General features: G+C 42.3%; 1 protein-coding gene across 1 annotated transcript; it reads left to right on the top strand.

The window, feature by feature from the left end:
- The first annotated feature begins 364 nt into the window (after positions 1-364).
- On the top strand, positions 365-7,928 carry LOC131224211 (uncharacterized). The gene is made up of 4 exons (XM_058219750.1): positions 365-706; positions 4,081-4,386; positions 6,966-7,104; positions 7,530-7,928. The coding sequence occupies exons 1-4, from the start codon at positions 365-367 to the stop codon at positions 7,712-7,714; spliced, it is 972 nt and encodes a 323-aa protein (XP_058075733.1). The 3' UTR covers positions 7,715-7,928.
- Positions 7,929-12,321: the final 4,393 nt, after the last annotated feature.

A 12,321-nucleotide genomic window follows, 5' to 3' on the forward strand; every position in this document is an offset into this window, starting at 1 on the left:
TTGTTCAATCTTTACTGTTTCGTCTGGTGTGGTCCACTTCAGCTTTGGATGTGCTTCAATTTTGTGTCGATACCTTAAAATGAGCTTCTAAAGTGGATGGACGGCATGGATAGAACACATACATCACGGTGGGTCTCACGGAGTCTTGTCAACACGTTGCAACGTGGTGTCGGGGTCACCACGCAATCCGCATTCGAGTAAAACAAGAGGCGGTCAGGTCAGGCCCCATCGATCAGATGGTCAGGATTAAAGGATTGCCGTCCATACAGTGGAGATTGTGTGAGGGGGAAAAAAAAAAAGACGGGTTAGAGAGAGAAGAAGAGGCCATCATCGCTGAATTGCAAAATAAAATAAAAAATAAAAAATGGGTGCTGCCAAACCGTCCCTCCTTCATCTTCTTCCCTCGAGCCCAAAACCCAAAACCTGCAAAAGCGGTAGCAGCCTACAAAAGCCCTCTGCAATCCAACCAACAACGAGGAGAAGTATTCTCTTCTCTCTACCAATCTCCACCACTCTCCTTCTCTTCCCCAACCCCACTCCCATTTCCTCCGCTCCCCTTCCCAACTTCGACCCTGTCAGCCCTTCCGAGAAGGATGCCAGTCTGGCACTCTCCCGCCGCATCTCCATAGCCGTCGGATTACTCGATAAAGGCAGGGAATTTCAGGCCCAGGGTGACTTCAGCTTAGCCCTGGAGTACTTCACTCAGGTACCCATTTCTTGCTTCTTGTCCACATCTTCCTTTCTGTCGAAATTCGCAAAATTCTCTAAGATCGGTCTTTCGGGGCATAATTTTGATTCTTTATTTGATTCACATGATTCTGTTCTTAGTACCCAATTCATGGGTTTTGTTGAATTGCCTTGTTCACCTTCGATTTCTTATTAAGGGCCAGTTTGGTAGCTGCAAAAGTTTAGTCATGGACAACCTATCTAGTGAGGCTCGCCCTGGCTGGTCATCTTGTCCTAGACTAATTATTCTCATGCTGTTTGTCAAGCACTTGGAGTATATTAGTATTTGGTATATGTGGCGCATTTGCACATTGAAAACTCGGAACATGTGGCATATGTGTGGTGCTTGAAAATATATGGTGGAATATGTGGTGCATGCAGGTTGTTCATAGATGCACGGGGAATTTGTGGAATGATTAGGGTGCTTGATAATGTATGGTGGCACACGTCACATGCATCAGCCAGTACAATGTGGCCCATGTGGCAAGCATGATGCATGAAGTTCACAAAATGTTGAATATGACATACTTGTTGCCCTTGAAGATGAAAGATGACCCTTGTGACATATTAGCTCATGTTTCACATGTGTACCAAAAGAGAATGGTCTACTGTGTACTATAATGAGGACAAGATGGTCTCTTTTTTTTTTTTTTTTTTGAGGAAAAACAAAGCTTTATGATGGATAAAAAAGAATAAAAATTCTACAACTTGTTTGGATTTTTCTTTGAAACTTCAGGACATGCCTAAATACACATATTTATATATTAAGGAATGAAAATTTTGCAAAAAGAATGCTTTAAATTAGAAGTTTCCATTTAATGGGGGCCAAAAAAGTATGCGTTGTCGTAAGAAATCACTCAAACAGTAACTAAAATTAGTTTATATAATACAAATGCAAGCTTACAACAATTAATAAATGCAAAAGTAAATGAATTGAAAAAAATAAACATTTATGGACATGTTTCATCACAACATAGATTGAAGAGGTGGCTAGAAATCATTGTCAGGATCTGTGGCGGTTGAGAGTAATACTGCTGCCCAACATATTGGCAGTATTGTTCCCAAGTCATCCTCTGCTCATACCAATTGAGGAACTCTCTTATGTACCTCGATAGTCATCCTCCCCAAACTGTACGAGACGCCCAGACGTGGGAATTGCGTGACATACATCGACGGTATTTCCTGAGCGGGTGCCGAGGGAACAGATCAAGTCCAACCCAGACTCCTTGATAGTATTACTGTCAGTCATACGGGTACCCCGAATCCTCCTGTCAAAGGGTCATGACTCGAAGAACTATCTTCCGGCCTATACCCATGGGTAGAAGAGCGTGGTGAATGTTAGAGTTGTCATGGCCATACCCGTGATATCTCCCATGAGCATAAGGTGGGACGGAGGTGGAGCTCCCCTGATCGAACTTATGTCCATAGATGACAAGTTGCGTGTGAGAGCATCAGCCGCGGCGCGTCCGGCTTTCTTCTTCGAACGACGCTCGAACATATATCTCTGATGCTCTCGCCCTAGATGGTGGACGAGATCCATGAATGGAAGGAAAATGAAACAGTGGGAATAATGATCTGGGCTCTGGGCTCTCGCCCTAGATGCTCTCGCCCTTCGAACCAAATTTGAAGCACATACAAAGCTCAAAGTGGACCATAGAAAAGGAAACAGTGGGAATAATGATTTCCACCGTTGAAACCTTGCTAGGCCCCAGAGTGATGTTTATTTATCATCCAACCTGTTTATAACATTAAAAAAAACATGGATTAAGGGAAAACACAAATATAAGCTTAATCCAAAACTTCAGTGGCCCTCAAGAAATTTACAATGGTAGATATTCAATTCACATTGTTTCGGTGGTGTGGTCCATTTGAGCTTTTGATATGCTTCATTTTTTGGCTTAAATCATAAAATTATATGGTAATATGAATGGAAGGAATGGATAAAATATATAAATCACGGTGGACCTAACAGAGTTTACTCAGTACGGTCAATCCGCCTCCGTGTTGAAACGGGTATCACCACTCAGGCTGCATTTTGAGCTGTGCTTCTGGGCGTCTTTGGCTACAGCTTTTATCTGTAGCCAATCCAGAAATCAGCTTCCCTCCTGATTTCAACAATACGTTCTAAGTTGGGCCCACTTTTCCCTTGCCATGCTCTGTGGGCCCCACCATGAGGTATGTATTTCATCCATGCCATCCATCTATTTTTATAAATTATTTTATGGTAAGAAAAAAAAAAGGATGTATATCCCATTCTCAATTGGACCACATTAAAAGAAACAGTGTTGAATGAACTTTGACCATTAAAAACTTTTTGGGGACCATAAAGATTTTGGAACAACCTGATCTTTGTTTTTTCCCTTCATCTGAGTCTTCATGAGCTAATTAACAGATTGGATGTCAACTAAACAATACAGTGGGCCTTAGGAGGATTTAAATGGTGTATATCCAATCACTACTGTTTTCCCGTGGTGTGGTCCACCTGAGACTTAGATCTACCTCATTTTTTGAGGAAAGCTATAAAATAATATTTAAAAATTAATGAACAGCGTGGATACAACAGATGCATCATGGTGGAGCCTATATAGCACCTGCCTGCACCAAAGTCCAAGCCGTGGTGGGTGGTGAGATTCCAACGGTGAAAGTGAAGCAACCGCTTGCATCGTCAAAGCCCACCTGTGGGTCCACCATGATTTATGTAATTTATCCACTCCGTCCATCTATTTTAACAGATAATTTTAGGTCTTGAGCCTAAAAATTAAATTTATCGAAACCTCAAGTGGACCACACCATAGGAAACAGTAAGAATTGAACATTTACCGTTGAAAACATCTTGGGGGCCACAGAAGTTTTGGATCAAACTTCTATTTGTTTTTTCCCTTCATCCATGTCCGTGTGATCTTATGAACAGGTTGGATGAGAAATAAACATCACCGTGGGCCCTAGAAAATTTTTAACGGTGGATGTCATTCTTCAAACTGTTTTCAATGGTGTGGTCCACTTGATCTTTTGGTACCCTTAAGTTTTTGTCTCAACCCCTAAAATAATATAGAAAAACGGATGGACCGCATGGATGGACTAGATGCATTCTTGGTGGGCCCAACTGAGTGTGCTCAGTACGATAAAAGCGTACAGAGTAACCCGGTACGCAATCCTATTCACCCCGCGGCCCTCCCGATCCCCAAATTGGGAAAAAAACCTCAAATCCCTCTCCCATTTTGAAAATTTTAAAAATTCCTTCCTTCCCACCGATTTCTCCGAGGTTTTCGACCGCAAATCTCTCTTCCTCATCACAAATTTTTTAAAAAAACCTCTAATTTCGAAGAAATCTCGGCCCGCAAGCGGCTTCCGCAGCTTGCAGAGGATTCTTCGACGGGAAAAAAAAGCGGTAGCAGCCTACAAAAGCCCTCTGCAATCCAACCAACAACGAGGAGAAGTATTCTCTTCTCTCTACCAATCTCCACCACTCTCCTTCTCTTCCCCAACCCCACTCCCATTTCCTCCGCTCCCCTTCCCAACTTCGACCCTGTCAGCCCTTCCGAGAAGGATGCCAGTCTGGCACTCTCCCGCCGCATCTCCATAGCCGTCGGATTACTCGATAAAGGCAGGGAATTTCAGGCCCAGGGTGACTTCAGCTTAGCCCTGGAGTACTTCACTCAGGTACCCATTTCTTGCTTCTTGTCCACATCTTCCTTTCTGTCGAAATTCGCAAAATTCTCTAAGATCGGTCTTTCGGGGCATAATTTCGATTCTTTATTTGATTCACATGATTCTGTTCTTAGTACCCAATTCATGGGTTTTGTTGAATTGCCTTGTTCACCTTCGATTTCTTATTAAGGGCCAGTTTGGTAGCTGCAAAAGTTTAGTCATGGACAACCTATCTAGTGAGGCTCGCCCTGGCTGGTCATCTTGTCCTAGACTAATTATTCTCATGCTGTTTGTCAAGCACTTGGAGTATATTAGTATTTGGTATATGTGGCGCATTTGCACATTGAAAACTCGGAACATGTGGCATATGTGTGGTGCTTGAAAATATATGGTGGAATATGTGGTATATGCAGGTTGTTCATAGATGCACGGGGAATTTGTGGAATGATTAGGGTGCTTGATAATGTATGGTGGCACACGTCACATGCATCAGCCAGTACAATGTGGCCCATGTGGCAAGCATGATGCATGAAGTTCACAAAATGTTGAATGTGACATACTTGTTGCCCTTGAAGATGAAAGATGACCCTTGTGACATATTAGCTCATGTTTCACATGTGTACCAAAAGAGAATGGTCTACTGTGTACTATAATGAGGACAAGATGGTCTCTTTTTTTTTTTTTTTTTTGAGGAAAAACAAAGCTTTATGATGGATAAAAAAGAATAAAAATTCTACAACTTGTTTGGATTTTTCTTTTAAGATTCTGTGACCGAGTAGTAGACAAACCATGGACAGGTCTTAGGACTCAACTTTTGCGGCTAACAAACAGCTCCTTATTCCCCGAACATGACTGAAACTTTTCAGAATTTTTGTGTTGTTCCCTCAGTTTTGTCAAAATCCACAAATTTCCATTTGGCAGACTAATCCATGTACAATTTGAGTTTGTTATTCAATCCACATGACAAAAAAAAAACCATACGTACTCACACTCCACATAGACCCACGCACTGACACCACAATGGGCACTCGAACCCATGACCTTGTGTTGAAACTCTTGTGAGTCTACCACCGAGGCATGAGTAAGGACCCATTCAATCCACACGACATTTCTTGTTTTTCTATGAATAAATGTCGCCTTAGTTTTCACTGAAAATTAAAAAATCATAAGGTTAGTGTATCCATCCCATGGCCATATGGTACTATCTATATACAAGTGTATCGTGTTTGGACATGTATGAAACCTAAGACTTACTTGAACCTCTCCATTACAGTCTGCTCCCAATGTAAAGTGCATTTTTCACCAGCTATAGAATAGTCAACTCTAATCATTTGACCAAAATGTTGATCCTTCGATGTATGATACTAAACTTGGATCTCTTTCAGCTTAGTTCAGACAAATTGAGATGCTTATTGCATGGTTTCAAATATTATTCGATACTGAGTCAAGTTGGCTGAGACAATTCGGAATCAGTGGTGAAAGAAATACTCACTGGTTGGTTCACTACAAAATCAGACCGAGTAGAGGAACCAGTTAGGGAGAGTCGCAATTAGATACTGGATCGACGCAGAACTTCTGTGGGTGAATCGTACTAGTTTTGCTCTCCAAATGAGTCACACTTTGAGACCAATATTTAAAACCTTGGGCTTGGTGTGAATATGGCTGGATGTGTGATTTATGAGGAAGAAAATGATATGCTACGAAGGTATAGCATGCTCTTTGATTCATTTAATAGAATCATTATAGACATGTATTGTTGTTTTTCCAGGCCTGGGGGTGCTGCTAGAAGGTTGTGTGTATGCGTGCACGCGCAGGTGTGTGGTGTGGGTGCGTGCGCGTGTGAGTGCACCTGTGCATGGTTTGGATGGGCGGGCATGGATGTGGGTTCGCACGCCATACTAGAAGGCTAAAGGGGGCTACTAGAAAGTTGCTTGCCAACATGGTTCCACTGAAAGAGCGCTGGCTCTCCCATTACTTAAACCGGGACAACTTGCCCCAACTCGTCTGGTCTCACAGTTTGACTTGCCTAATGATGTGTTCATTCTCCACTGATACTGATTTGACTCAGTTTCAGATGATTTATAACCATGAGCTTCCCCCGGAGTACATGTAGTTGTAGCTAAAAGTGTTTGGCGTGTATACTGTATAATGACTTAAAGAGTTCAGAAGAATGTTGCTTCATCTTGATTTGGAGAAGGTTTAAGCTAGGAGTAGTGGCCTTCTGATTTATGGGAGCACGAGTGATGAGCATATGGAGCGGCTTCAATGACGTTTATCACTGGTCCAAGCCCAGTGATGACTGATGAAGCATGCAGGTTTTTTGCTTGCTAGACAGAAAATAAAATGATCATCAAACTGCTGCATGCGGCATGATTTGGCCATTTTCATGCTTGTTGCTTGCATAGCTTGAAAGCTCCAGGCAAACCTGCAACATCAAATGCTGAAATGTCAAGCTCACACGAGTAATTAACACGCGCGCATATGTATGTTTGTACATATGTATATGTATGTATGCTGTTGTGCCTCGTTTGTTAGGTTGTGTCCACAAGCCAGCCTTTTTTATGGCATCTCATTAGTTCTCATCCTTTCAGGTGGTCAATGATTATAAAGAATTTGCATTTTCGGACTATGCAAGAGTTGGGAGGGCATTGGCCTTGTACGAGGTTGGTGATAGAGAAGAAGCCATTGCAGAGATGGAGGATGTTTCCATATCTCTAAAGGGATATCCAGGTACCATTGGTATTAGAGGTGTTCCTTAAATTAACATAAATGATCATCTTGTCAAGAGGTTTGCTAGCCCCAGACTCACCCTCTACAATCTACATGCAGCACACATGCCGACTTGGACTGTACACGGGACATCTGTTCAGTGTATATAAGGCGGCTCCATCCCATAATCAGTCTGGCCACGCATTGAATGTGGACTGTTGGCATGTTTTCTCCTTATCTGTTCATTATTCCCATACATGGTGGCCTGCCCAATCCATTGACCGGCCTATTTTTGCTCCGGGTCATTGTCCCACCTCACAAAGGGCTCAGGTGACCCACGCGCAGGCTAGGTTGGCACACTTACTGCATGTAATTGCATGTTGGGCTAGCAAACCTCTCTTTTAAAATGTTCTCATTGGATTTTTCTTCTGTTGGGCTCTCCACAGAAGTTCATGCAGCTCTAGCCGCAGCCTTGTATACAGACAAGCATGCTCCATTGCTAGCTGAAAACCAGTTCACAATTGCAACTTTGCTTGATCCTCACTATACAGACATCTCGTATGTAAGAGAAATGAAGCATTGGCCTCCGAGCCTGGTTTGTTCTTTGCAACACTTCATCACCCTTTCCTAGAATTTCAGTAAATGTGTATTATCAAAATGATTTTTTAATCTTTCCATACTCCACAGTCATATATCAATTAAAAGTAAATATATAGCCATTTGTTCTTTTTTCTTCTTTTTTCCATTTCTCTATTGATTTTGTATCACCATCATGTCATAAGCATTCATCAATGCTAATGTATCATGTTATTAACTAAAAAATTATGGTGGAAGTTTTTATAGTATGATGAGTTTCTTTCGTTCTTCCAAGTTGTTCATTTTGGTCCCTTGAACATTTGATTTGGGATGCCACCTTTCCTAGTTCGTGTCTCCAGTACTTGTAAATGTTGGAAGAATCATGAAAAGGAAATTATAAAAGCTATAGAAGATTTCTCCATCCACTGCTGAGGAAAATGTTTACCTTCCTCACTAATTTCTCCATTGACAATAAGATATTTCCTATTGCAGAGATATATGGGTTTGGCCATTCCATCAGATGGCCCACACCAAATACATCATCTGCTTCATCATTCACTCATGTCATGTGTAGTAAGGAGGGACAGTCAGTGTCACCTGGGTTTTTAATCCTTGGCCCATCTGGTGCAAAATATTCTCTTAGATCCTGAGATGTTGAATGGTACCTTGAATGGTCAGCATTCATTTCCTTGTATTTAAGAAGAGAAACCATATGATGTTCTTAGTGCACGTCATAATCTATTCAAGTACAAAGCCGTGTTTGTGTCAGATGTTTATGACAATCAGGACCAGTTCTCTGATGGTCCCTCTATGACAAACTACAATATGAATTTCGCAATCATACACAATCCTGATTGCCTAATCAGTGGCTTGGGAATGGTTGGCGAATGACAGATGGTTTAAAACAAATGAGCAATCGCCCAACTTTAAAGTCAACCTCTTGGGTGATTAGATCCTACATCTAGTTTACAGGTGGGATCCTCAGATGAACTGTCAAGATGACCATGTGCATGTGCTGCATGTATGTTCTTGATAGCCCTACACACACAATCTGTGGGCCCAAAAAATCATATAATTCCACCCTTTTGAAAAGGGTTTGTTTCCTATCTGCATGGATAGAAAGCATTCACTGTGGAATGTATGATGATGTAGACTGTCCATCTAGTGGCCTACAATGTACAGGAGATGACCCAAGTTTTTCACTTATTGCACAATCCTATGCTCTGAAAATTGATGACTAAAACAAAAGGGGACTGATTCAATTTCATTAGCAAAACTCCATTATTACATCTTGTATCTTGGATGGTGCCTTGTCATCCTCTTTTTCCATTCGGTAAAATTTTTGGTATCCTTGAAGAAAAGAACTCCATTATTACATGGGTTATGCTTGGATAGATACAGATATCTAGCTGTCTCATTTTTATTGCGGGATCATTCGTTCCCACTTCCTGTCTATTTATAATTGTTTACATTTTGAAATAGACATTTGCCTGCTCTCATTTCGTGTAACTATGGTCTCATCTAGGGCTGCCAATTGGCATGATCGGCCCATACATCATGTACACCACCTTGTATTTTTCGCCTTGATCCTAGAAAGCATGTCGATTCAACGCTCGAGAGTAGGCCGAACAATATGAAATTCTCCTAGTGTAGCCCACCTGAGTTTTCGAATTGTGATTTTTGGCTAGTTCTTTCATCCTGATGAGGTACATCATATGAATGGATTGGACGGCATACAAACATGGCGGACCCTACACAAAACTAATGGTGGGAGTGCCCATCCAAACTATTTCTTAGTGTGTGGCCTACCTGAGCTTTGGATCATTATGATTTTTGGGTTCCAAGATGTGTTGATATCTCATGCCTCCACATACCAACGCAGTAATGTGAGCCTCAATGCTACAAGAATACCCCTACCTTTAATTTAAATGCCTTCCTATATTTTTCCTATGAATGTTCAAAGCTGGATGCTGTTGTAAAACTAATTGCATGGGTAAAATCATCCCCGGCTACTCGTGTTATATATCATCAACGTGAAAGATTGCATGACCAATCCAAGTAGCTGATCATCCCATGGCTAGGGAGATCAGCTCCGTGCGTGGCCCCCCAAACTTTATCATGGCCCAAGCACTTGGTTGTCTTTGATATTGAAGCATAAGAACATGGTCCCTTGAAATTTATGAAAGCACGGCTGGCCAGTTCGTTTTACAATTATAGTTGAACTGTGCTGCATAAGGGGGTGGGTCCCTTATCACCTGCCCATGCGCTGTCAACTTGCTGGTGGTTGTGGCTCACCATCTTCCTTGCCAAAAAGGTGTAGGTAGACATAATGGAAGGAGGAACTAGATGATCCTTCACCTGAGGATATGAATCATGTTCTCAGACCCTCGATTTGTTTAGGTGGGGTCCAGCGTTTGGTGATCTAGACCATTGATCTGGTGGGCCCCACTATGGATGAATCATTGCCACAAAATTTGCCAGCTAGGAAGATATAGGAATTCAATCTGGGGGTGATTCGCACCGGGAGAAAGTGAAAAGACTATTTCAGCACGAGTGCCAACATGGCACGTGTGTGAAAGATCCGGTCTGGTCATCGGGTGGACAACAGTGCGGACGTTTTCTGTCCCAAAAATTAGGCTCCTAAACTCATGTAGGTGAGCCACACGTGTGAGAAACTTTTGATGGTTAGGAAATATGTGGTCATTGATCTACACCCAGTTCAAATTTGGCCCACCTGATGAGAGTGCCATCTCGATTTTTTTTAGTATTAGGGTATTTAAATGGTGGGACCCACCTGCATGATTAGCCGATCTTATCACGTGTGACGCAATAGCGCAATTGTTGTAAATTGCCTTTTAAATCATTAAATTGCAACACTCAGCTACCTAATTTTCTTCCTCTGGAATATGGATCCTCATTCAATGGGACGAGGAATCCTGCTGACGCCGTCAGTAACCAGTAGGTACTGGACGGTGCTCGGTGGGCCTATCATGATGCATGTGTTTTATCCACGCTGTCCATACATTTTGAAAGATCATTTTAGAGCATGAGCCCAAAAACGAAGCATATCTAAATCTCATGTGGACCGCACCACATGAAGCAGTGGTGATTAAACGGCCACCATTAAAAACTTCTTCAGGCCACAAAAAGTTTTGAATAAAGCTGATACTTGTGTTTTCCCCTTATTTAGGCCTGTGCAACCTAATCGTAAGTAGACATTACAGTCGACCCTAGGAAAAATGGTGAGCGTTCAATCAGCACTGTTTTCTTGTGGTGTGGTCGACCTGAGACTCGGATATGTCTCATTTGGGTTCATGCTCTAAATAACCTTAAAAAATAAAGGGACGGCGTGGATAAAATACATACATCATGGTAAGGCCCACAGAACACTATCCATTGGGCACCTCTCCAGTGGCGGCGTCGGAATGCAATCCGCGTCCCATTCAACGATGGGTCCTCGTGTTGGATGATGGAACAGGAGAGTGGATTGGCACAGCCAGATCCATAGCTCAACTGGCAGACTGAGTGGAGATACATCGCTTCAACACTTGAGGTTTTGGTATCAATCCCTATTAGGGGTGGCTCACATGGAGTGTGTGTACTGACATGGGTGTGTACTAACAAGCTAACCCAAAAAAAAGAAAAAAAAAAAGGAAGCGGATTGGCTGCCAACCCCTGCTTCAGAGAGTGGGGCCCGCCGTTTGTGAGAAATCCAATCCACCCATCCGCTTTTCCAGCTCATGTTAGGACATAATACCGAAAATGAGGGACGCGGATTGCGTCCTACCCCCGCCTGCCGAAAATGAGGGACGCGGATTGCGTCCTACCCCCGCCTGCGAAATCGGATTGAAACTCAGTACGCTTTTATCGTACTGAGTAAACTCAGTTGGGCCCACCGTGAATTTATGTGGTTTATCCACACCATCGTCCATTTTTACTGCTAATTTTAAGGGTTGATCCCAAAATTGAAGTAAATCCAAAGCTAAAGTGGACTACTACACAGGAAACAGTGTGGAATAATGATTTCCACCGTTGAAACCTTACTATGGTCTAAAATAATTTTTATTTGTCATCCAACCTGTTCATAAGATCACAAATACATGGACGAAGAGAAACCACAAACATCAGCTTGATCCAAAACTTCTTTAGTCTCCAAAAAATTTTCAATGGTAGAGGTTCAATCAAACTGTTTCCTGTAGTGTGGTCCACTTGAGATTTTAATTTTCTTCATTTTTGGGATGAAGCTCTAAAATTATCTGTTAACATGGATTAACGGAATGGATAAAATAAATAAATAACAGTGGACCCCACACAGTTTACTCAGTACGCTAAGGGTAGTGTTCTTCTCAGTACGCAATCCGCTTCCGCCGCCTGGACGGTAATCCGTCTGGGCAGGGCTCCGTGGGGCCAGCGTGATGTAAGTGTTTTATCTCCGCCGTAGTCGCTTTTCTCAGATCATTCTAACGTATTATGCTAAAGTTGAATCAGGTCCGCAGCTCTAGGGAGCACAGTAAAGGAAGCTGCCGTGATAATGACACCCACCGTTGGAACCTTTCTAAGGCCCAACGTAATATTTTTTTTACCATCCAACCTATTCACGGGGTCATGTAGGATGGACTTGAGAAAATATGTAATTCACGGTGGACCCCACGGAGTTTAATC

This window comes from Magnolia sinica, chromosome 2 (assembly GCF_029962835.1).
Source record: "Magnolia sinica isolate HGM2019 chromosome 2, MsV1, whole genome shotgun sequence".
Lineage (NCBI taxonomy): Eukaryota > Viridiplantae > Streptophyta > Magnoliopsida > Magnoliales > Magnoliaceae > Magnolia > Magnolia sinica.

What these genes read in the sequence shown, in the direction of transcription:
- LOC131224211 (XM_058219750.1), top strand. Translation starts at nt 365, where the DNA reads ATGGGTGCTGCCAAACCGTCCCTCCTTCATCTTCTTCCCTCGAGCCCA. An exon ending in CCCTGGAGTACTTCACTCAG is followed by an intron (nt 4,387 to 6,965) that starts GTACCCATTTCT and finishes TCATCCTTTCAG; the next exon opens with GTGGTCAATGATTATAAAGA. An exon ending in ATCTCTAAAGGGATATCCAG is followed by an intron (nt 7,105 to 7,529) that starts GTACCATTGGTA and finishes GGCTCTCCACAG; the next exon opens with AAGTTCATGCAGCTCTAGCC.